Here is a 26,510-nt window from a genome sequence, read left to right as displayed (position 1 = left end):
CTACAAATTCCTTACCATAAACCTAATGAGATTAATATCTCATTGCTATATGTTGGCCTCTGTTCTTGGAAAAGTCAGCTGAGGAATGTGTGTGTGGGGGGAGGGGGGGGAGGGAAACGAGAAGCTTTATCATCATTAATACATTCAGGGCAGGCTGCGTACCTTGGGTCAAAAATCCCTATGTTCCCTCGGCTGAGACCATGTTTAAACCATGCAACAGGGTGAGATCTGACCTGTCCGGTGAGTCGGGGTATGGGGTGGGGGCATAGGGAAGACCACGGATTGAGAGAAGGCCTTTCCCCCCACAGCGGGTAGGGGTTCTTTCCTAAACCCACCTGCTCCCCTCTAAAATAAGGCGGGTTCTTATCCTCATTGAACACCTGGGGAGGAGAATCGGTGCTCGCCCCTTCCCCAGGTTCCCCCACGTCCCCGGCTCACCATGCTGCGGGAAGCGCGACCTCGGGGGTCGGTCTGCAGGAGGCGAAGCTGAGCTGTGTGGACGGGACGCTCCTGGGTTGTCAGGACGACAGGCCCCGCCCACTGACGCCCCAGGAACACAGCGCTTTCCGCGCGCACGCTCCGCGCAGCCGCGCTGGGTCCTTCCGGGCGGCGCCCCGCCCCCTCGCTGACTGCTCGCGGCGCCGCCTCCGTGCAGCGCGGGTGACAGGCGGCGGAGTTGGGAGCCGTGTGGAGCGTTCCGGCCGCGGCGCGCGGGGAAAGTGCGTGAGTGCAGCGTCCGGGTGCTCCCTTCTGCTTGGCGGACCCTGGGGTCTGGAGGCGGCGAAGTTACGCTCGGGCTGAGGATGTCCTCGGGGTGTGTGTCCTGGAGCCTCTGCCTTTGCGAGTCTCTTTCTCTCCCTCCCCCCGCGCGTTCTTCCCCTGGAGTGTGTTGGGCGAATTTGTGTACCCAGGTCGGCTGCTGCCCCGCTACCCGGGTCCCCACAGCTTAGGCCAGCGGGGAGCCGGCTATTTAGATAAGAGATACAATAGATTGGCTCCCCAGTGGCTTGGTTTATTTTTAAATGAACGACCTTTGGATTCTTCTCCCTGCACATGGTTCTGTGTATTCCCCGTGCAAGGTAGGTGTCTTTTTTTTTTTTCTCTAAGAGCCGCTGTAAACAAAAAACTGGGAAGGATTTGAAACAGTTACTGGGAAAAGTTATCGCTTAAGGAGGAAGGTCGCTGAAGCCCTGCCAGGGTCAAGTCATTTGCCCAAGGTCAGAAGTTGTGATAACCACTAGCACAACCTTCAGAGTGTGACTCCTCCCCCAGTGAAGGAACACTGACAACTCAGAGACCCACAGAAAATGACAGTTGAGTGATTTAAGAAATTAAGTGCCTTCCAAAGCCTAACTGAATTTTTAGAACCAAAAAAACACACACCCTGTTTTAGCATAACGGGACATGAAATACTTTCAAATTGTTGACACCATTTCTCATCTTTGAATTCTAATTTTATAATGCTCTATCCCAACGGCATTGATTAAATGTATTAATAAATATTACTTACTGAGCTAGTCGTTGTGGGTTACAGCGTTATTGTCATCATTTGTAAGAGAAAAAAACCCAGATTGTGGGCTGGTTGAGGTCCACCTCCAAATTCCCGGTAGTAAGATAAACGTATAAACGTTGACTTCATCTACTTCTGAAGCCGTTTGGGAGTCAGCATTCGTTTTAAATTGTTTTTCAACCAAACTACTTTTTATGATACAAAACTTCAGTCCACTCAACTAGGACCGATTGGGGAAAGGAGGTGATAATTCCAAATTACCTTACCATGGTGGGCCTCCGGGGAGAGGACTTGCTCAAACTCTCAGTCTTACCAACCTCCCCCGCCCTTGGTATTGCTATGGATGTGGCAGAACAGGCAGTCTGGACTGTGTTGTAAGTCACCGGGCGCTGTAGGAAGATTATGCCAGTGGGCTTGGTTCTCCTCTAGTACTTCTCTTGCAAGCTGCGTGAGAGTAAGGAAGTGTTCCTCTTTCCTTCAGACAGGTGTCATGTCATACCTACCCGTTCTGAACACGCATAAGCGTCTCCTTTCAGCTCACTCATATCATCTGGCTTCTAGGTGGGACTAGACCAAGCTGTATGCCAGCCTTTGTCACATCTCTTGTCACCGACCTCCCTGACTACATATCCTTCAGTGCTGGCAAGTTGTGTTGGAATACGCTTTTGTGGGAAGCTTTTTAGGTTTAACTACTTTGGGGATATGTGCTTCGTCTATTTGAGTCAAGTCTACCAGATCCCAATCAATAATAATAGCGCATTGCCCTTCTTTGCCAGTTTCCTTTCCGCTCTTATTGCCATCTGAACTGCATGGGGAGGAGTGATTAACAACAGCTTTGAATGCCATAATCCCTAGCAAAATGACAATCCTTGCTTAACCCTGGACTGGAGTTGATTATATCTTAGCTTCTTAGCCCAGGCACTAGAAAGGCAGTCAGTGGGGATTGTTACCCCGAGCCTTTGCCTACTACTCACAGCTCATTCTCAGAATGAAGGGGGGTTTCTTTCCATCCCTAACTCATCTGGCTGTTTACAAAGAACAGAAGCCGCCATAATTTGATGCGAGGTTAAGGAGCAGTCCCAGGCCCCTGCTGCACTTAAATGGTGCACCAGTTGCAAACCCAGGGAGACTGATTGTTCCCAAAGGCTAAAAGACACGTAAATGCCTGAACGTCAGTGTACAGTACTAAAGATACACTGCCTTAATCTGTTTAAATTAACATTTGCACAGACTGAGGAAAATTTACCTTAGTTTATCGCTCAGCGCCATGCGCGGGTGTGAGCCATGAGTGGGTGTGAGCAGAGGCTGCCAGCCCTGATTGCCCCTGAGGGCTTCTCCACCTCCTCCTGCTCCTGAGGGGCGGTCAGAGCAGCAGCCACCACTTATACCCACTGATGGCGCTGGCCCCACTTGCACCCACTGCTGGCACCGGCCCCAATCCCTCTGTGCCGTCAGTGGGTGCGAGCAGGGATGGTGTGTGAAAGCGGTGGCAGCAGGAGCAGGGCTGCTGGCAGACAGGGGACCAGGGACTGCGGCTCACAGTTCCTTTCAAGGCACACAAATTCATGCACTGGGCCCCTAGTGAAATAAGGGCATCTTTAGGACAAGTGCCAGATCATGAAGGGGTTGTTGATCAAACGGGAGTAATGTAGCAGTGTTAACTTCCTGATGCTGATCGTATGGTTCAGTAGGAAATGTCGTTGTTCATGGACAATACACGCTAAAGCTGTGCTGTCCAGTGTGATAGCAACTAAGTCCTGGGTACCTGTAAGCCCTTAAAATATAGCTAGTGTGACAAATTAAAATAACATTTTAAACATAAAAAGTATTATTAAATGATTTTATTTTATAATATGTACTACAAAAAATGTAAAATTATATAAGTGCCTCTTATATTTCTATTAGATGGCTATGCAAAGTATTCAGGCTGATGGGATAGCATGTTAGTAACTTCTCAAATAGTTCAGGAAAAAATATTAGTATGTTGCAACTTTCCTGCAAGTGTGAAATCATCTATACATATAAAAGCCAGTGATCAGAATGGTGTAATGACCAGAACGACCAGTCGCTATGACGCCTACGGGGCCAGTGAACCAGCCAGATCTGGGGGTGAGGCTGGCCAGCCAAACCCCCCTTGTCCCTCCCCCTGCTGGCCCCACTCCTATCACCCCCCATCCCAATAGGAGGTGGGATCTGCCAGCCAACCTCCTACAGCCCTTCCCCCTACCCGTTCCTATCCCTGATGGGCTCCCACAGCCCCTTCCCCCAGCCAGCTCTGCTCCCGCTCGTCACCCCCACTCCAATCAGGGGCAGGGTTGGCTGGCTATCCACTATGGTCCCTCCCCCTGGCGGCTGGCCCACTGCCCACAGCCCCTCCCCATGGCTGGCCCTGCCCCCAATCAGCCCCCCACACCTCAATCAGGGGCAGGGCCCATTGGCCAACCTCCTGTCGTCGCCCTCTCCCGACAGGCCCAGTCCCAATCCACCAATTGGGGCCGGGCTGGCTGGACCCCAACTGTGCACAAATTCATGTACTGGGCCTCTAATCCTATCTAATAAAGAGGGAATATGCAAATTGATGTCATGCCATAACAAAGATGGCTGTGCCCACAGCAGAGGCAGGGATCCTATAACACGTGATAATTTTACCCACTGCGGAGGCCAGGTTTCCGTAACGAGCCTTAATAAGCAATCGGCAGGGACCTGAGGCTGTGTGGCACTAGCCCAGGGCAGGGAACCTGAGGCTGCACACCCCACCTGGTGGGGCTTGACAGGGGACCTCAGGCCGAGACCCCGCAGGGCTTGATGGGGTACTTCAGGCTGCACTTTCTGGTCCAGGCCAGGAGACCTCAAGGCGCGGCCCTCCCCACCCCCCGGCCAGGGCCAGGGGACCTCAGGCCATACTCCCTTCCCGGCGCCAGGCCAGGCAACCTGAGGCTGCAGCCCCCACCTGGGGGACCTGAGGCCGTGTGGCACTGGGCTTGGGCCGGCTGGGTCTGGGCCTTGAGCAATTTTGAGGCACACATGTGGGTAGCCGAGGACTTGACTCTGGTTCCTGTGGCATGCCCCAGACTCTAACAGAAGGAAATTTTTCATATACATTTTACTAATTTTCTTTCATCTCTGACATTTCTATTATAAAAAAAAAAAGAGCAAACAGCAATATTAAATTATTTCCTCTAATTAATCCCCTTTTAATGTGCACGAATTTCGTGCACTGGGTCACTAGGTTATAATAAAAGCATAATATGCTAATTAGACCAAATGTCCTTCTGGACGAAGCCAAGGTTCTGGGCGCCTGCCAGTGGCTGGAGGGAAGTCCAGGTCCCTGGTGCCTGCTGGTGGCCAATGGGAAGCCAGTGCCAGCAGCCAGGGTGAAAAAGGCCTACTTTTGCATGAATTTCATGCATCGGGCCTCTAGTTTCGTATAACCTATCTTTTTTTTTTTTTAATATATTTTATTGATTTTGTACAGAGAGGAAGGGAGATAGTTAGAAACATCGATGAGAGAGAGTCATCGATCAGCTGCCTCTTGCACACCCTCTACTGGGGATATGCCCGCAACCAAGGTACAAGCCCTTGACCGGAATCGAACCCGGGACCCTTCAGTCCCTAAGCTGACGCTCTATCCATTGAGCCAAACTGATCTCTGCTAACCTATCCCTTTTGATATTGCCTGCTTATGTAATCCCATATGTGTTGTTCACTTGGCCTCTTTACCACCAATCTTATTGCCCATCTACCATTAATTGTGAGCCTGTTAGACTCACACAGAAAATTTCTTCTACATTTTAGCCTTTCTTAGGATAGCACCCTTCTAGATTTGACCAGGCCTCTTCTCAATGTCCTCCATATCTGGCCTTGCCTTGAGAGCAGAAAAAAAATAGTCTTCCTTTTGATGACAAGGAAATTGAGGCTCAGAAAGGTTAAGTAACCTATACAACATTATAAAGCTGGCATTCAAATCTAGTTCTAATACATTCTACTGTGGTATTAAAAAGTGTACATACATATCTGACAATTCATTTTCTCTTTCTCATTATCCTAGTTTCCTCATAGGACTTGTCAAAATTCATAATTATCTTATTTATGTCTCCCCCAGGAGATGTTAGTTCTGTGAAAGCAGGTATCTTATCTAACCAATATTCATAGGTATATCCCAGTGCCTAGAACATAAAAGTGGTCAAAATATTAACTGGATAAAAAAAAAAAAAGTTAGCTTTTTTCCCCCCAGGTAAAATCAGTTTTCTTCATTTTTACTACAATACAGTTATCTGCAAAAAAACCTCACAAACTTTCTTTTTCTTTAGGCATGCTATATATAAGTGGATATTTCCCATAAATGAAAATGGCTAATTCGTTAAGAGGAGAAGTACTGAATCTTTATAAAAATGTAAGTAATTACATTACCAACTTTATAAATGTTATTCATTGGCATGGTTTAGAAATATATAATCTTTCTCTTTTAAGCTGCTGTACCTTGGACGAGACTATCCAAAAGGAGCAGACTATTTTAATAAGCGTCTGAAGAATGTTTTCCTTAAAAACAAGGATGTGAAGGACCCAGAGAAGATCAGAGAACTTATTGCACGGGGTGAATTTGTAATGAAAGAGCTAGAAGCTTTATATTTCCTTAGGAAATACAGAGCTATGAAACAGCGCTATTATTCAGATACCAAAGACACTAACTGATCAATACTATAATTTCGCTAAAACTAGTGTCAGCTGTTTATGTACAACAAATATAAAAATAATTCTAACTTAAAATGGCAACACATACAGACATATAAAAAATATTTAAGCTGCCTTAACTGAGCTAAAACAGGGTTCAACTTCCATTTATACTGAGTTTTATCAGCAACCCTTTATGCAATTTTATACTAACATAACGTTGCAAACTTACCAATTATAGATTAATGAGTACCTAATTTCAAATGAAAAATAATGTACTGAAAACAATTGTAACTTAATACGTTTTTGCCAATTATTCTTAGCCCATTTCTCCATTTAACTGACAATGCCATTTAATTCACATGAAACTAAGCAAAATAATCTTACACATTTATTCTCTTAATTTTTGAAGTAGTTCACTACAAAACGAGTAGCACCTGGTCATGATTTTAGTGCAGTTATAGAAATAATACATATGAAGATTACGTCTGATATTGCAATAGCTTGCCAGTGATTGGCATTACGTACATACCTATTCAATACCTCCATTATTCTGCTTCTAGCTTCCTTTGGTCTTAAAACAAATCACCTGTTGTGTATCAATTACCTTCTTTGATAAAAAGTAATAAAGTTATTTTTTTGTCATAACGGTAGATCTGTTTGCACCTACTTCTAAATGAGTTAACATGGCAACGGGATTAAAACTAAGATGGTCGTAAGTTTAAGCAAACATACCTTACAAAATGTTCACAGCACCTTTCATAAAGAATATTTCTATCTTATAAGCAGCACACAAAAAAAAGATTTACTAAAAGATTTACACTATAGTATCTGTGATTATGAACTATTCCATATCAGTTGTTGGGCAAATGCTTCAAATTTCTACTAAGAAATACACTAGCCTTAGTTGATTTGGTTCAGTGAATAGAACATCAGCCTGCAGACTGAAGGGTCTAGGATTCAATTCCGGTCAAGGGCACATGCCCAGGCTGCAGGCTTGATCCCCAGTAGGGGACGTGCAAGAGGCAAGCAATTAATTATTCTCTCTCATCATGGATGTTTCTGTATTTCCCCTCCCTTCCTCTCTGAAATCAATAAAAATGTATTTTTTTTTTAAAAAAAGAAATACACACTAGCATAGTCATCATAACTATTTTTATTACATTACAATAATTAGGAGCAGTACAGTTCATGACAAAAATATTACAAGTTTCAGATCACTTCACAGCACATACTCCTATAAACATTTAAAAGTTAATTAAAAGAGTGGTCATTTTTAAATGTAATGTTTGATATGACCAACATTCCTAGGTCAGCGCAAACAATTGATGGAAAACAACTGGATCACACTGCGTATGTCCCACAAAAAAAGCACAATGTACAAAATGTGCATGTTTCAGTTTACACTATACAAAAATAGTTAAAATACATTCCAGGTAAACATGTTACATTAAGAAATAGTACTAGTAAGAAATTGGCACTCAAAGAAAAAAATGCAAAAGTATTTTCAACATGAAAACACAAGACAGTGGAACTGGAAACTTTTGGATAAAACATTACATAACCCATTTAGCTCTATGGGGAGGGGGGCCCTCTGTAATTGACATTTCTGCAGGTAATAATTTTGTTTTCCCTAAATTCATCTAAATTACCTAGCATCATCCCAAACAGGCACTTAAAACTATTAAACTAAAATACGTATTAATCTAGTTATCACTATATTTTAAGAACGGATGAGAATATCTTTACAAAGAAATAATTTCATTTTCTGAAGGTATTTGCAGCTACCAGTTGTATGCTGTTCAATTTATCTAAGCAGGTTTCATGCTACCCAATATTAACTGAGAAGTTATTAAATTCAGTTTTATAGTAACTGATAAGTTCTTAAAAATCAGAAATATATAATTATCATGAAAGTATTGTTGACAAATGTAAATGACAGCTTTTATTACCTACAAAAACTGAATGTGTAGAAAAATGGCTAGAAGAAAAAAATTGCTGGAATACAAATGAGATGAACTTGTGCAAACTGCAACTTAACATGCTTCACAAGATTTCTTTATATATTAAAGACAAAATTGTGCAATGGTGGCAAAGGTTATGATAACTTATAAAAGTTTGGTTCGAAATTCCTATGCAGTGTGACTCAGTTAAAACAGAGCCTAGAATTCCCCATAGGGAATATTCATTCAAATTTTACTACATACTTCTGATACATTCTTCCACAGACATGTTTATGTCTAAGACTATAATTTAGCATTTTTTCAACTTCAACAAGGACTTTTATCTTTAAGTCTGTAATAATTAGATAACATTTATATTACTTCTAGGGTCATTTCTCTTCAATTAAAATCTCTATGAAAACAAACCTTGTGTCAATTCATTCGAAATTTAGATAATAAAGGATAATTACCACTGCTTTAAAAAAAAATTGTCCAGCTACATAACAAATTCAAGAATCCTAAAAAATCCCCTCCCTCAATTATGCACTGCTATTCTTGAAGTATGGCTATTTCTTTATCTTGGGTAGAAATAAGAGGAGGTTCTAAAAGTCTTAATACTCCACCTAGATAATGTTTCATGGACCTTACTTTAGGAAACTGTTTCAGAAATCATAATGATTTTTACACAGAAATTTCCTTTTCTGTGAATTAGTTCAGGCACATGTTTAATTGTCCTTAAATAAACCTAACTTTCAGAATTTATTATTATTATTAAAGTCTATTTTAATTACTTATACAAAGAGACCAACCAGAATATTACACACTTGGGGATTTTAATATTATTACATACAAGTTAATGTATACTATAATTGTCCCAATAGAGTCACACATTTATGAGCCAAATAAAAATGTACAGTCAAGCTTACTCCCTTAAAACAATGAAAATTATTTATATAAAGTAGCTTGATTAAAGTTACATTGGAATCAGAGCAAAATAATTATTCCAAAAATGGAAGAAATTTTAAGAGACCAACTCCCTTCCCTACAAAACTAAAATATGCATGGTTATTTCTGGGTCACATGCCAAATGCCTTACAAAGATATTACAAACACTCTAGAATATAATGACTACTTTAGCATAGAGATTATGTCCCTTTTACCGTAATATCCTCAGTGCCTTGTGTAGTGCCTGGCATTTAGAAGGCACTCAAATATGTTGAATGAACCATGCTAAAAAGCTTTATAAATTAAATTTTAAAGTATTTTTCACTAAGATTTGTTATTAAAACAATGCAATGTGTCCTATTACCAGAGTTAGTCCTAATTATAGATTATCTAAGAAATTCTTTCAGCACAGTCCTAATTACAGATTATCTAAGGAATTCTTTCAGCACCACCTTTATTACAATTCTTCCATTGGATGGGAATGGAAATTCCTAGTCACTAATGGACCAGTCAGCAAACATAATATTCAAAGGTTCAAGATTAAATTGCTACAGCCACCTCAAAAATTAGCCATTAGGTCAAATCCCACTGTAGTATCTGTCAGATTATGTTGAGCTTGAGCAAATAAGAGAAGGGGGAAGGCATTGTGATGTGACCTAATGTGAAGCCTTCAAGAAGAAACCCAAAATAACAATAAATCTTGAGGTTAGGGGGAATTAGATGTATTAAAACAATTAAGTCATTGGCCATAGAGAAGGGTAGGCAGGCAAGGTGACACTAATATGGGAGGAAGGGTCTTGAATATGGAGAAAGGATATTCAAAAATAAACTTCACTCTTGCATAATTTTGCCTAAAACTGGTATTGAAAATAGTAACACAGGTAAAAAGTTATAGATTATGCTCAGACTGACAAACAGGTATATTTTTTATGTAAACTGAATGTAAATCACATAATTGTAAGGCTAGCTATGGCCTTGAGATGACTTATTTTAACATGAAGAAATGATAAGTGATCTGCCCAAAATCAAAGTTGTAAAATACACCAAAATCTAAGTCACCTTCCTCCTAGTTCAATGATATTTTCACCTCTCGCTTTAAATGTACATACCATCTCACTTTAAAACTTAAAATAAGCAACATTTCAAATGTACTGAAAGAATCATTTTCTTAATTTATCTATTTTTAAGCCTTAGATATTCTTTAAAAAATGGGCCAGACTTGTAAAGTGTTTATGAAATGTTACTTTAGCATGCTAAGTAGAACTAGACAATACAAGAGACTTTGAAACTTTTCCCCTTCATTATTTAAAAAAATTAAAGTTTTGCCCCATCCCCAAAACCTCATTTAAAATATATACATATAATTTAAGTTCTATTGTTGTTTTTAAGTTATGTTCCTGAACTGTCAGCAGAACCACCACATAGTGAGAATGTATCTTGCTGAGCTAGCCACATCTCTCTCAGTCCCTATTTCTGACCAACCGATGCTTGACAACCAGTGGAGACCATAGGGATGCACTGCACACTGTGAAACTCACAGTGGTCTCCGGGGTTCACACAGGGCCTGGACTTCAACTTGGTCTCTTTAACACCTACTAAACTAACCGACTCAAATCATCTCTAATATCACTACCAGAATTAAACTCATTTTTAAAGACTGAAGTTCAAGAAAAGTTTTATTTCAAGTTATGCTAGGAAAGAGCACTCTGACACAGGGAGACTACATTTAATTCCTACGAGAATTTTTATACATGTTAAAATTTTTTTAAATTATTACAAAAATTTAGTAGCATGTAAATATACCCCCCCAAATGGTTGCTAGAATCCTCATTACATACTGGGTCTGCATTAACAGGAAAAGTTATTAAGAGTATTATAGGAATTTATCTATGTGGAAAGTAAATAGCCTTTTAATATTTTCCATTGCCTTTTTTTCCTTTTTTTTCCTCCCTTTTATAGAAAAAATATATTATTTTTGGGAACTTGACTATGACAAATAGCAGAGAAAGAGGAAGAAAGCATTTGTGAACTGTGTAAATTTACAGTTAAGTAATGGCAACTGAAACTAGAGGACATGATGGCTACAAGATGAATCTACAGGAAGCCCAGAAATTCGTGTTCCCTTAATATTCTGGCAAAACATTAAATCTCAATTGAAGTTATAATTAGTAATTAATCCATGTAGGTGACTAGATAAAACACAAAAGAGGGAGGATTTAAAAGCTTCATTCATTTGTTTCACACTAAAGTTCACAATTGGTAAGAAAAAACAGGAAGTAATCAATTGCATGCACCAAAAACCCCAAGAAAGAAATCTTAGGTATTCAGTTGTTTGTTTGTTTTTTCACAGGCATTGCTAGTTCAAAAACCAAAAACTCGGGGAATACTGGCACTTAGAGAAAAAAAAGTTTCCACTGTCGTTTTAAAATAAGCATTCAAGATAAAAGCTAACAGTTTGGATGGAGCAGAAAAAACAGTTAGGTAATGCTAAAGTAAAACAAATGCTAATAATTTAGTGTAATGTACAAAAATTATCACTTAAGTATACCTTAAGAAAAAAGTACAAATTGTATTTACATAATTACACACTTTGTCTTTGACTTCTTTTTCTTCTTTTTACCATCTTTGCTGATCTTTTCTTTATGTTTTCGAATTTCTCGAACTAATGTATAGAAGGCATCATCAACGCCCTGAAATATAAAACAAATATTAAAATGTGAATATAGATGATGGTTTGATGTGTACAGATAACAGGAAAGGTGTATCAGTAATGGAAACATTAATACTGAGAAAGAGTAAGGACACCTCACGTTTCTCTATAGGCAAATGAGTATTTATCAGACATTTAAGATTCTTTAATGTTTTCTTCACAGATATTTTGTCAATGTTATAAATAGGGACACTGATTTTAACAAAAGGAAATGAAAAGCAAAGGCAAAGAATCTTACATAAGCTTCACAAATGACTTTTTCCCAGAACTTAATTTGCTACTAGTTTTTACATATCAGCACATCTTGGTAACCAAAATCCAAATGTGTATGTGTGGCGAAAATGTGTTTACACTTAATTATCCCTGAGTTTCTAGACATTAAATATTAAATCTGCAAGTATGCTATTTTCATAAATATTCACAGTAATAATATTTGAGCTCTGGTTCAATATTTGTTTAAATATGTTAGATTTAGATAATTACCGAGAATTAAACAGTATTTTTTTCCATTTTTAAAAATTTCTTAAGGTATTACTTATTTGTCCTCATCCCCCCTTTATTGGAATATACTTTCAGTTTTCGAATATTACATACTGTAGTAAGGCATTAGTTTCAATTATACTTAATCATATAAGGGAGAAATTTTTTTTTTTAAGTTTATATTTTTTTTATATTTTATTGATTTTTCACAAAGAGGAAGAGATAGGGATAGAGAGTGAGAAACATCGATGAGAGAATCATCAATCAGCTGCCTCTTGCACACCCCCTACTGGGGATGTGCCCGCAACCAAGGTACATGCCCTTGACCGGAATCGAACCCAGGACCTTTCAGTCCGCAGGCCGCCGCTCTATCCACTGAGCCAAGCTGGTCCAGTCCCAGCTCTATAAGGGAGAAATTTAAAGTGACCCAACACAGATACTACTTTGAAAAATGTTAATACTCTGATTTATGGAAAAAGGAGTCAATTCATTTAAATAGGGGTATAATTAACCAATTTAGAGGATATTCTATTTTACATATTTAGTTTCTGTTTGGTATATTAGATATTCAAAAATTTGCCATATAAAACCAAATGCTATATCTTAAAAAAATATCCATTTGGTCATTTTGGTTGACATGTATTTGTGATCAAAGCAATGTACCAAAATCAATATTGGTGAAAAGTGATTGTAAGTCAGAATAATTTTCAATCTAATAATTCATTACATGAAAAGTGGCACTCTGAATATGGTAGCAGGAGAGTTTTTAACTGCAATACTGAAATTATACAAGATCTATACATAGTCAATTCTTGTCATGTCTCCATTAGAGCAAATTAATTATAAAAGCAAAATGAAATTAAAGAAAAAATATTATCGTCTATATATTTTTAAATCTGTTCAACTGAGTAGTACTATTTTTTAAAGCCTGTTAATATAATGAGACCTTTTAGCTGGACATTAGAGGGAATCTTAGAAACTAATACCCAACAATTAAAGTTACATAAATCAAGTCACCTTAAAAACAATGAACACAGGTTTTTACTCATTTTAACCACCTCTGTTGATATTCATATAAACACATTTGTTATCTTGAAAATAATTTAAAATTTAAGTGATATGATTTCTCCTTTAATGTATTACTAAAATATTCCAAAATTAGTATTTCAAAATAACAGCAAAATTAAATCAGGGCATTTTCTTCAAGGTTCATTTATCTAATTTTCACAACAAATCTAAAATTCAGAGAAGCATTACCAATATTTTTGAACTAAATACAGAATGGTAATGAGAGGCCTATTCACACTTAAACAAATAGTAAGATAAAACCAGCATTACTGATATGAGTATTAGTGAATAAACAAGCTCCCCAAGAAAGCCCCAAACCTGCACTCATTGAGTGCTTCCCATTTTCTGAAATCATTACTGATACAACATACGCTTTTGTTTCATTCAAAGTAGTGAGAAAAAGTACAATCAGCAATACAATCAAGGCTTTATATATAAACCTTCATGCTAATCTCCTTAAAAAAAAAGCTAAAAACTTCCAATGATATTGTAAAGAATAAATTTATAGCTCACCAACCCTTGACTAATTTATGAAAGTAAACCCTTAAAATGGAATACTTAAAGAGGATCTAATCCACCTCACTTTACTTTCATAAATGCTCTGATCACAATTCCATACATAATATACTCCATTTCAACTTTTAAAATGAAGAAGAATGTCAATGGTACTAAACTGGTGAAGCAGATGAAATAAAACACCACGAGATGGAAATAAAAAATAACACATTCTAAGTTGAAAACAAGTATTTAGGATACAACGAAAACCGAATCTGTTAACATTACGTTATTTTAAGATTCTGACAAATATTTTAGGTTCACATTGCACTGAATTCTCCTTTCTAGGCAATCTTCCTAAAATTAAATAATTTCAATGATTAGGGAAACGTTATAATTAATCAAAACAGAGCAGTAAATGCTTTTTTTAAAATATGGAAACTAGTTTATTCTCATTCACACATATATGACAAAAGTAGTATCCAGTAATTATTTTATTTAAACGCATCTATTTTAGGACTAAGGAAAACTAATTTGTAGCTATCATTATCAAGTTTTATAAAAATATTCTTATTTAAAATGTAAAATATTACAAATAACTTTTTTCTTTACAAAATGCTATCCATGTAGAATGAAAAGACATGAATTAAATTCATCATGTCCAACAATTATTTGACATTCGCACTACATAGTTAATGAAAATATAGTTTGCACAAACGAGAAACTTTAGGAAAGTATGATTCCATCTTTATTTAAATAAAAATTTAAAGCATAAAATTTAATTAATTTTATTCTAAAAAGTTCTACTTTTAAAAAAATCAACTAATAGTAAATAACAGGAGGAAATAAAAAATTAAAACAAAATTAAATTTAATTAAAATAGAAAATTATACTTAGTCACTTATATCGGGCTCATGGCTACTGTAAAATTTGACTTTTCAAATTGCATTGCAATGTTCAATTTTATCACACCTTTCAAATTAAGATAATGCTTTAGATAATAATAGTAAAAATATCAATAAAAATTAATGTCAGTCATGCTTTATTTCTTCTGAATTTATATTAATACTGGAACACACAATATCTTTTGGTATGTAATCTACTATTCAGATGTGTATTTCATACTTTTGGAAGCTACATTATTTATGACTTCAAATTCATATAATAAAGACTTCTACCTTTAGTTTAATCAGCACAATAAATTATATCCTATAATTTTATTTCATGTTCTAAAGGAACATGAAATAAAATTATAAATATACATCAAACAATATACATCAAAATCTAAATCTTTGGCATAAAATTTATGGCATCTATTGAGTGATGGGTTTTCTGAGCAAGACCAGTATAATATGGATTGGTTTAGAAAGGAAATTGAAAAATCACATGCAATAAAATCCAATGGATCAGCTCGTAAGTACCAGCAACTTTATTAGGTAAGGATATGTAAAAATGAAAAAAATATGTGATTCTGGCTTTCTTAAGATTCTACAGGACAGGAATCAAATATAAGAGAGGTTATTTCAAGTGATAGGGTAAGCATGTAATGTTTAAGAACAGTATACTGGGAATACACAGGAAGGGCATTATACTCAGTCTAAAGCAGTAGTTGTCAACCTTTCTGATGCCTCGACCCTTTAATACAGTTCCTCATGTTGTGGTGACCCCCAACCATAAAATTATTTTCACTGCTACTTCATAACTGTGATTTTGCTACTGTTATGAATCGTAATGTAAATATCTGTGTTTTCCGATGGTCTTAGGCTCTACAGTTGTGACCACAGGTTGAGAATTGCTAGCAAGGTGGCCTAAGACAATTGGAAAACACAGATATTTACATTACAATTCATTAACAGTAGCAAAATTACAGTTATGAAGCAGCAGTGAAAATAATTTTATGGTTGGGGGTCACCACAACATGAGAAACTGAATTAAAGGGTCGCGGCATTAGAAAGGTTGAGAACCACTGGTAAAGGTTTAAAGAAAGGTTCTTAGAAGACAGATTATAGAATCACAAAAAAGTATTAGCTAATTTATAAGAGTAGGGGATAAGAATACTAGTATTCTAAACAAGAGCAATAGTCAAGACACAAGGGACAGTAAGAAAATATATGGTGTTCATTTATATAAGGGTAAAGTAATTTCCAAGGAATTTTTTGAGATAAGGCCAGAGATAGGAGGGAGTTAAGAGCCTTAGATAACACTAGAGGCCCAGTGCACTCAGGGAGCCCCTCAACCTGGCCTGCACCCTCTCGCAGTCCAGAAGCCCTTGGAGAATGTCTGACAGATGGCTTAGGCCCGCTCTCCCCACAGACAGTAGAACATTCTTAGTGTTACCATGGAGGTGGGAGAGGCTCCTGCCACCACAGCTGAGCTGCGATCCCCTGTGGGAGTGCACTGACCACCAGGGGACAGCTCCTGCATTGAGCATCTGCCCCCTGGTGGTCAGTGAACATCATAGTGACCAGTCGTTCTGCAGTTTGGTCAATTTGCATATTAGCCTTTTATTATATAGGATGTTATGAAGTTTGAGATTTAATTCCATAGTTAATAGGAAGTCAGTGACTGGGTTTAAAAATAAGAGAATGATATTTCAGGTTGCACCGTGAATGAAGACAGCAACAAGAAAACCATATAAGAGGTTATAATAGTCCCAGCAAGAAACGAAATGGGACTGAACTAATGATGTGGTAAAAGTTAGAATGTAACATCATCCGAATTTGTAGTGGTCTTCAAATGGGGGTTAAAAGAAGGAAGCAGGAGTCACCTGACGACTCCCAGTTTCTAACTTAGGAAAAAAGATGTGTTGATGCCAATTAATTAGAATTGTTAGCAATTGCCCTTTTCTACCTTCTGGGCCATGCAACCTTATTATAAACTCTATATGGTTTCTTTAATTTCTTTCTTCCTAGACCCAATGACAAATGTAGTCTATAGCCATCAAAACTGCCTCAATTATAATAAAAATCCATTAAACTAAAAATTCCAATATACTAATTATGAAAACATACTATAGGGTTCTCTTTTATTTATTTTTTTTTTAAGAAAAGATACTTTTTTTTTTTTACTTTGAATTTGTCCAAGAAAAAAATTTTTAATTTATTTTTTTACCTCTTATTTCCCTTCACATTTTCTATCCATCCCTCCACCCTCCTCCCCTAAGATTTCTTTTAATATTTCAAATGAAAAGCCCAGAACTAGGTAGTCCTAAAGTGGTTGCTCCTTTGAAAGACATCGACTTTCTGCCAAAATCAATATGCTGAACTTACCAGGTTACATTATAATGCATTTTTTAATTTTCACACAGCCAGGAGTCTTTTCTTCTTTGCTGATTTTTTTCAATCTGTATTGTCGGATCTCTCTCACCAATGTATAAAAAGCATCCTCCACTCTCTGCATTGCAAAACACAACTTCTTTAAAGTCTGTTTCGTTGGTAATAGTAATTTATTGGGACAGCCATGTGTAATAAGTTTGAAATTATGAGCTTTACTTAAAAATTTATTTTTAAAACAGACATCAGATTGCTTGAATAAAACTGGGGATGCAGTTTTCAAATATGGCTTGAATCCTGGTTTGTTCTTTAAAATCAGTTTTGTTTTGTAATGTAATTAGATTTTTTTTTTTTTTTTTTTTTTTTTAGAAAATTCAAATTAGCAATTAGGGGAGATTCTGAAAAACTTAAGTACAGGTATTAGTTTGCTAGTCAATAGAATTAATCAAAATCTAAAGTTAGGTTTAAATTATTTCTTTGAGTTAGGGGAAACAAATGCTTTTTATAGCACTGACCTCCACCCCTTCCCACTCCAACCCCACATGGGGAGGAGAAAAGTGGTACAAAAAGGATTTTAACCTTTGTTTAAAAAAAATAAAAAATAAAAAAATAACACCTCTCCCACACACCTAAAAATAAAGTCAGGTCAAAAGATTGGAATCTTGAGTTCTATCTTCAATTACAACACTGTCTAGTGACTTTCTAGGATGGACAAGTGAAACTGAAACTGGGACTTTTGTGGATGGATAACTACATTATTTAAATTCTAAACATTGTGAACTGTTCAATATACACAAAAAAAAACAGCAGCAGTGCATTCTGCATCTTTATAAGTCTTAAAAAATAATTTTTTGAACGTAATCCAGTTATACTGACCTTATACTTTCTAGCATTCTAATTCAAATATTCTAAATAAGCAAAAGGGACTTCTGCTTAAGGCTATGGGAAGAAAATTATGGCGACAAACACAATTATACATGGAGATCAACAATATATTTTCCAGTCCAGAAAATTAGGCAATAGCCAAGTGGGACAAAGTGTTTAGTTAACTGTACTGCTGCTTTGTCTTAAAAAATATACCATCAAAGTAGTAGCTTACATCTAAAAGAGAAACTCACACAAATATTCATCTACATGTAGTGCAAACAAACTTAGAAGATGTAACACTTGTGTGTATTCTTCTCAAAGAATGAAGTGTTTAAGAAAGCTGGTCTACTTTATTGTACATTTAACTTCAAACTTACTGTTTTTAATTTTATTTTAACTTTTAAGAATGAATTACTATGGAGATTGGAATATTTTATCTCTCTAAAATTGGTAATATTAGTTTTTCTACAAACCAAGTGTGACCAAAAGGACTTAACACCTAAAAAGCTAATACATGTCAAATGTAGCATTTGTAGTTTTAAATTAAATCAGGCACACAGAATCAGCCATTTTAGTATTAACTGAAGTAAATTGACAGGTTAGGCTTAATTTCTTTATGCCAAAGTCATTGCATATCCATTGCTTGTAATAAAGGAAGAGAAAGTACTTCAATTCATTAACTTTTATCTCAAAAATATATCAACTGCTTTGGTAAAGTTTGGTAATTTACCATTAAAATAAAACTTTAACTTAAAATTTATGAAATTAAGTTTCAGTTAAGTGGGCATTTAAATAATATTTTGACTGTATATTAAAATGTATACCTCAAAAGTACTTATATTTCTATTCAGTTATCTCATATAAAAATCACTATAGCCCTAGAAAATGTGCACCTTATTTTTAATGGAATCAATCAACTACTAGCTAGCTACATAATAAAAATTTCCAATAATTTTCTGAAATCATTAAATATGTATTACTTTAAATTACATTACCACTTGTACCTGTATATAAAATTTTATATTTACCATTAATTCTCAAGGAAAGGATTTACTTTTACTCCTAAGACCTTGAAAAAGTAATATATTAAAAATTATCACTGCTAAATAAAATATTTTAAGGCATTAAAGTGACTTTTGTAGAGCATGTAAAATGTAAAGCATGAGCTAGCATTTGACATATTTTCACAAATAATACTTTTTAAATTTGAAAATGCAAGAAATTAAATATATATATATATATATATATATATATATACATATATATATATATATATATATATAAAACAAACCAGGTAAAAGCTCATATTTGTTAAGAATGTAAAGATTTACTACGCCTGTTTTTAAAAAGTTACAAGGTCAATGTAGAAGTTCTCAAACATTCTATGAGAGGAGAAAAACAGAGTTTTGGTCCTCTACTAATTTAGCAGAAGCAAAGTTTGATTGTAACTTATTTCTAAAATCAGTCTGAAAGAGTCTACTTTATAATAGTATGCACACCCCCATCACCGATACCGGAATATATAATTTTGTTTCCAGCAATGCAGAGAGAGAATTGGAAGCCAGTGATTAAAAAGAAGAGTTTATTACCCACCACCAAAATATTCAATATTAGCACCTCAGTTGCTAAAATTATTAACACAGGAAAAGTTATTCCCAAATGACTTTTTTATTAAATTTGACTAACAGAAAATTTAAATTAGATTTTAAGGAATCAATCATTTACCATATTTTCTCAGATTTCAATACTTCTTATTTCTTGGGTAATATGCTCTAAGGTTATACTGACATCGAGAGATTATTATATATCCTTGTATGCACCTTAACTACTGGCACTGGCACAGAGCAATGGTTTCACATTCCAAAATTTGCAGGTAATTTTTAAAGAAATTATAACTCAATACCCAACTGTGGATAGTTGCTAAGCATTAACTGGCGCTTAATAATTTATTCCTGATACTATGGCATACTACTGTATATAGTCATTTTCAAATGTCACTTTACTATACATTAAGAACGGAAAATATTTATGAAAGAACAAATGTGTACAAGTTTATACAAGTAAATATTTTTGAAAAATCAAGATATTTGACAATATTTTCAGCTCAGCTACTCTCTGAACATACCTGTGAGACTAAGGTAATCAAGTACTCCATACTAGATAAAGAACTGTTAACAGCATCATTCCATATCCTAGTGTCTATAATGCTTTCAACTAAGATTTCATTTTAACCAAGTATTTGTTCCTACTGAATGGCTTATTACCTGCAAAAATTCTTGCAAACCCAAGGAAATAATATTCTATTAGACAGTCACATGCAAGAATATTAGCCTTCTTGGGGGAAAAGAATGAGAGAAACAAGGTAGTAAATTCTATAAAGGAACTGTGCACTGCCAAATTTCTCTAAAAACTTTGCAAACTACAGCCTTGACAACTTAAATTCAGCAATACCACTAATCGTGAAGCTAAGTAGGGCATACGGGAGGTGCTCAGTTACTATCAATATTTTTAACTCATAAAAAGCTAAAGTTCAAAATATTGACCTCATGTACACAAATTCAACTACTTATAAACAAAAATATGGTACATAAGGTTTTTTGTTTGGTTTGTTTGTTAAAATGATATGATCAAAAACTTTCTTTAATGGAGGTCTTATAACAACTAATTTTCAGTATCTAGAAATTACCAATAAAAACCAGGATCACTCAATATTTTTAAGTTCATAAAACTAACTCTCACATTATGCTCAAATTGAGACCTTTAGAAAGCAAAAAAGCTGAATCAGGAGTAGCAAATATCTGAGACTTCTGCTTCTGTCATCCACTTTGATTGCAGCAGACTGGAAAACACACAGCTGACTACCATGGTGTCAATGTTTTGGTTTCAGCAGCCTCTGCCCACACTGCATGCACTGCCCAAAGCAGCCAGGAAAATCAGGCAGCTGCTATCTGCCCAGATAAATGTAAGCCAGGTAGCAGTCTTTACACGGTAGGAACATGGGACCACACACAATGCATACTGGCAGAAATAAACATTACTTTAGCCTTTCAAATGTGGATTAAAATGACTGTAAAGAAATATAATTCATTATATCCTAGCCATGTAGTGGGCTTTTTAAAGTTGGTGAAATATATATTCTGCAACCCTTATCTTAAAAAGTATTAGGAAAAATGTCCCTGTTCTCTCCCTCCACACATACACTACTTCCCTTTCACAGAATGCGTTAAGTTTTACTTTAGATTTTTACAGGCTAACATTAGTAATTTTAAGTTGAAAAGTCTGCCCTAACTTCTAATGTATTGTATAACCAAACAATACAGTTTCCCAGAGAATTTGGGCATCCGTACACTACAACCAGAAGGCCAAATGTAGCCACATTCTTTTGTTTGTACTGCCCAAAAGCTAAGAATGATTTTTGCATTTTTAAAGGGTTACATAGAAAGAAAGAAAGACAGAAAAAAAAAATGCAACAGATACTACCTGTGGCTCACAATGCTTTTTTATCTGGCCCGTACCAGAGAAATTGTGCCAGTCCCTGACTTATGTGAGCTTTAACTTCCTATTACCTTAAATTTAATCTTTTTGATGTTAGTGTTTTAGGTTCATGCTCAAGTCCAAAATGTAGGGCATGAAATAAGTAGTTGTTGCTAAAATACAACAAGGATATGCATATTTATTTTGTTCAAATAATAGCAAATAAGTAACAAATAAAATACTCTGTAGAAAATAGGGCTTCAAATTTTCACAAAACAATGGATATAAAATTTTTAAATTTATATTTTAAATTTATAATTTCCACAATTAGTACTTGAAAAGAGCTTTATAAAGTCTTCCAAAAGCATGCAAATATCAAGTTAATTTCAACAGAAGAAGATGAATAAACTTCTGAAAGGCAAATCAACAAGTCTATGTAATAAAACAAAGATCAGAAACTAAATATCTACATTATAGCTTAGCAACATAAATTACATAAAGATATTAATAAAACAGTATATAAATATAAGATGAGCACTAGAAGGTTAAGAAGTGAAGAATTACTTTACATCACTCTATATTTTCATTAGATGATCCACATAAATGTCTAATTTAAGTTAATCCACTTCCATATCAAAAACACTTTCTTACCTTCCCTCCCCCAACAACAAAAAAATATATATATATAGCATAAAGCCTAAAAATCTATTTTAAAAGGAAACCAGGTAGTTCTCTAATAATGAATGCTGTGGTATATTAAAGCATTAATATCAAACTCTAAGAATGAACTAATACTTCTGCAATAGTAACCACAGAACAAAGAAAGAAGACAGCTATTTTAGGTTCATCAAATGCGAAGTGGAAGGCAGCACTGTGGGAATAACAAGACTTCTTTCTATTGTCCTCCATTACGTTTCTACTACAACTATAGTCCAGGGACCAAAGGTAGCATCCCCTGAGAGCCAGATGGATACTCAGAATCACAGGTCCAACCTAGACCCACTGAATTAGAATCTAGATAAGAATAAGCAGCCCAGTTAATTCCTAAACATATTAAACTTTAATAATACAGGGGTCTTCAAACTACGGCCCACGGGCCACATGCGGCCCGCAGAGGAGTCTGATCCGGCCCGCCAGGTTTTTTGGGCAGTGAGCGCAGCCGAGGTGTTACAGTAGGAATTAGTAGTTCATATAGTCAGGCCCTCCAGCTCTCTGAGGGACCGTGATCTGGCCCCCAATTTAAAAAGTGTGAGGACCCCTGTATTAAAGTATGAGAAGCACTGCTCTATTTGCAATTCTTTACATTAGGCAGTCTCCTAGGTTTTTTTCTTTATAAAATTTAAACTAAAATGATAACTAGTTTAAAAAGTATCTTTAAAAGTTATAACTAGTGCAAACCACTACAGGGGAACTCAATATTTGTTAATGAATAAATTGTTAATGGTAGTAGGTTTGTAAACATTTTCAATAAGATTCCTTTAATTTTATATTTGTAAAATTTTCCTACGAAAATGGTGGGCGATAAGTTATGAATATTATAATCATGTTTTTTGAGTACCTCCCCTCTAACTGAAAACAAGGAGTCTGGTCAGAGACAACCAAAAAAAAGGAGACAAAGCCGAAACCTCTTCCCAGCCTATGGACCTGGGAATCAATGTAGGATCTTAATTCCTCTAAAGTAAAGGGTAGTGCTGTATATCAAGTATTTATCTAATCTATAAATCAAAGGCTTAAAATAGGATTTTTTTTTTTAATATATTAAACTCTGTATTTCATACAGGTAGGATAAATAATAAAACTGAAATTATTTTATTTTACCTAAAGAAAAGTTATTTTTAAATTTTAGGTAATTTTTGGCCCTCGCCAGTATTGGTCAGTTGTTAGAGCATCAGCCCAAGCACCAGAGGGTCATGGGTTCGATTCCTGGTTAAGGGCACATACCTGGGTTGCAGGTTTGATTCTGGCCCCAGTCAGGGTATGTGCAGAAAGCAACCAACCGATGTCTCATTCTCACATCGATGTTTCTCTCTTCTTCTCCCTATCCCTCACTCTCCCCCTCTCCCCCTTCCTCCTACTCTTTCTAAAAATTGATGGGAAATATATCCCAGACTAAGGATTAACAAAAAAATTAATAAACTAACAAATAAGTATAATTTTAAAAATAGAAGTCAAGATCAAACTTGCAAAAATTTTTGTCAGAACAACCTAGTAAATGAATAACAGAAGTTCTATTTATTTTCTAAATAGTCTCTTGCTTTAATGAAAACTTTCTCCTAAAATATATCCTTAAAAAAACTCTACCGAAGTAAAGTACTTCAAATACAACAAAATTTAATCTAGAAACATATGACATAGACTCTTAAAAGCACTTCTAACACAGGGAACTCAATATTTGTTCCCCCGTTCTTTCACTTTATAAATATCACAGCAAAAATAATAATAATAATAATAAATAAAAAATCCCCACATTTATTGAATGTAAAATGTGCTGAGTTGAAGAAAATGTTCCATGTGGAAAGAAACCAAGCCAAAAGTAATAGCATGGGGACTGGATTAAGAAGCACTGCCCTCTCATATCCTTAAGGGAGCATTTTCCAAATAATTAATTTTATTGCCTACTTTAGTATAGCAGTAGAAAAAACTGATAATGTACACTCAATAATAAAATAGTTATGCTCTCAGGCTTGTACATTTATTTATGTTTAGCCTTCCTGCCCCCAAAATGACATTATTAGGAGATGGTTAATTAAAATCACTTGATATAGATAAGAGAATAAATTTGGATTTATTACAGTTTTACCTACCTGTCTTGTCTTTGCTGATGTTTCAATAAAAGGAATTCCGTAACTTCTTGCTAAGTCCTGAGCCTGTTTTGTATCTACTGTTCTAGAAGGCAAATCACATTTATTTCCTACGAGGACCATAGGTACATCTTCAGAGTCTTTAACTCTTTTTATTTGTTCTCTGGGGAGGAAAAAAAAAAGTTGCATGAGAGGTATTAGAAACACAAAAATTGTACACACCTTTTCTTATAAAATATGGCATAATGAAGACTTTTAATTTAATTCCTGGTTCCCACCACACCAAATTTTCCTTGTTCCTCCATTTCAGTATTGTTTTCACCCATCTTAAAGAGCAAACTTCTATGTCTCTTAAAAGATCAAATACCTAGAAATATACTAAAACTACAATTAATAGGTTCATATTTGCAATGAGGTCACATGATAAAACAGAAAATACTGAAAATCCTAGACCAAAAAAAAAAGATATGCCCAATTTTTAAAATTATAATCTTAGAAACATATACTATATATGCTATTAAAAGTGTGTATAGAATTTAAAATGTTTTTATAAAAAACATGAATCATAACGTTAATTTTCACATTTTTCTCAAAAAAAGAAGCAACTGGAGTTTTATTTCTGTGTGTGCTACCCTGTTTATTCTGTAAAAGTCCTTCTTTTTCAATAAGATGTGAATAAACTCTAAAATTTGCAGTAAAAATAACTTCCTTCAAAATTTTAAGTGAATTTCAAAGATGCAGCATGAAAAAGTCAACTTTTCTACAAAAATATTACCAATCACCCAAATTTCTTTTTCTGTATTACTAGACTAGAGAGAAAGTGTGCTGTAAAAAATGTTAAACATGTTAACTAGGCTAACTCACTGTTAAAACATAGCCAATAAATGGGATGTTTGCTGAATATGTAGTTTTACGAAAACTGTAAACCCTCAAAGAAACAATATAAATTTAATAGTGATTATCTTGAAAAAAAAAAAAAAAAAGTCAGTTTTAGGCTGATTTATCAGTTTCTTTAAAAACTGCAATTGTTCTAATACCTGTCGTTTACAACTTCAAAGTTTTGGGTTGTTTTTTTTTTCTTTTTCTTTTCTTTTAAATAGCTAATATCCGATTCCAAGAAATTCTACACTAAATATACTTGATTATTTTTAAGGCTACTTAAATGGCACTCCCTCAGTTACATTTTCCTATTTTTGTTGGTGGTTTTCATTTTTATGCTAGCTCTAGCTTATAGCCTTCTCTAGTGAAGAGTGGTTAAAAGCACAATTTTTGGAATTAAACAGGCCTTACGCCTCAATGCCAGCAACGCCATCTATGCAAGTGGAACAAGTTACTCAATTTCTCTAATTCTCAAGAACTTCATCTGTAAAATAGGGATATTACCTATCTCATAATTATTCTAAAATTTAAATTAGATAATTTATGTATGGTTGTTAGCAAAGATTCAATAAGTGAAATAATATAATTAGTCCTAATGTCAATTTACTATGTTCAATTTAAACCCACCTATAATGGTGAATATCTTCAAATGATTTAGTATTATTTATGGCAAATACACAAAGAAAGCCCTCCCCAGTCCTCATGTATTGGTCTCTCATTGCACTGTACTCCTCTTGACCTGCAGTGTCGAGAATATCCAAGAGACAGGTTTCTCCATCAATTACTACTTGTTTCCTGTAGGAATCCTGAGAAGGGAGAAACACAGTCTAGATTATTAGGGTACTTTTACTTTTAAAAAAGTGTTAAGACACTTTTAAGAAAAAGAACCTAAGTCACAACTGGGCAAATGACTTGAATAGACATCTCTCCAAAACAGACAAATGACCAATATGCATAGGGAAATATGTTCAACATCATCAGGGAAATGCAAATCAAAACCGCAACGAGTTACGGTTTCCCAGCCATTATTGTAGAATGCCTATTATTTATACCATATGATCCAGTAATTCCAATCCTTGATATATAACCAAAAGTATTAAAAGCAGGGAATCAAACAGATATTTGTATCTATTTAATTTGTATCACAGCAACATTATTTACAATAGCCAAGATATAGAAACAACTCAAATGTTTATTAACAGACTAGAGGCCTGGTGCATGAATTCATGTACGGGTGGGGTTCCTTGAGGGGGCCTGCGGGGATCCGGCTGAAACCAGCAGTCCGATGCCGCCTGCAGCCCCTACCTGCTCCTGCTTATCCCAGCCCCACTGCACCTGCCGCAAGCTCATGCCCAATCAGTCCCGATCAGTCGAGGCTTACATGCCACCACCTCA

General features: G+C 35.7%; 3 protein-coding genes across 11 annotated transcripts in view; 1 reads left to right on the top strand and 2 right to left on the bottom strand.

The window, feature by feature from the left end:
• Nucleotides 1-534, bottom strand: part of DNAI7 (dynein axonemal intermediate chain 7) — a 51,549-nt gene extending 51,015 nt beyond the window's left edge. The window contains exon 1 of one of the 2 annotated variants that reach the window (XM_084877231.1): nucleotides 439-534. In XM_084877231.1, the coding sequence (XP_084733357.1) occupies nucleotides 439-441 (3 nt within the window). In that variant the 5' untranslated portion in view covers nucleotides 442-534. The remainder of the gene's footprint in view (nucleotides 1-438) is intronic. The other variant, XM_084877230.1, reaches the window with a different exon arrangement.
• Nucleotides 535-640: 106 nt separating this feature from the next.
• Nucleotides 641-6,829, top strand: ETFRF1 (electron transfer flavoprotein regulatory factor 1). Of its 7 annotated transcripts, none has more exons than XM_084877273.1 (4): nucleotides 641-719; nucleotides 2,072-2,152; nucleotides 5,821-5,903; nucleotides 5,981-6,829. In XM_084877273.1, the coding sequence occupies exons 3-4, from the start codon at nucleotides 5,853-5,855 to the stop codon at nucleotides 6,200-6,202; spliced, it is 273 nt and encodes a 90-aa protein (XP_084733399.1). In that variant the 5' UTR covers nucleotides 641-719; nucleotides 2,072-2,152; nucleotides 5,821-5,852; the 3' UTR covers nucleotides 6,203-6,829. The 7 variants fall into 7 exon arrangements, with proteins under 7 accessions (XP_084733399.1, XP_084733404.1, XP_084733402.1 ...); XM_084877274.1 differs by having other exon boundaries at nucleotides 675-723; XM_084877275.1 differs by lacking the exon at nucleotides 641-719 and adding an exon at nucleotides 827-1,079.
• Nucleotides 6,830-7,319: 490 nt separating this feature from the next.
• Nucleotides 7,320-26,510, bottom strand: part of KRAS (KRAS proto-oncogene, GTPase) — a 37,620-nt gene continuing 18,429 nt past the window's right edge. The window contains exons 3-6 of one of the 2 annotated variants that reach the window (XM_084877270.1): nucleotides 25,743-25,921; nucleotides 24,240-24,399; nucleotides 17,092-17,215; nucleotides 7,320-11,759 (exon numbers count right to left, since the gene is read on the bottom strand). In XM_084877270.1, the coding sequence (XP_084733396.1) occupies nucleotides 17,096-17,215; nucleotides 24,240-24,399; nucleotides 25,743-25,921 (459 nt within the window). In that variant the 3' untranslated portion in view covers nucleotides 7,320-11,759; nucleotides 17,092-17,095. The remainder of the gene's footprint in view (nucleotides 11,760-17,091; nucleotides 17,216-24,239; nucleotides 24,400-25,742; nucleotides 25,922-26,510) is intronic. The other variant, XM_084877269.1, reaches the window with a different exon arrangement.

Source organism: Pipistrellus hanaki (assembly GCF_964339955.1).
Source record: "Pipistrellus hanaki genome assembly, chromosome: 3".
NCBI lineage: Eukaryota > Metazoa > Chordata > Mammalia > Chiroptera > Vespertilionidae > Pipistrellus > Pipistrellus hanaki.
Note: the sequence above shows the minus strand (reverse complement) of the source record. Positions and strands in the feature narration are given on the sequence as shown.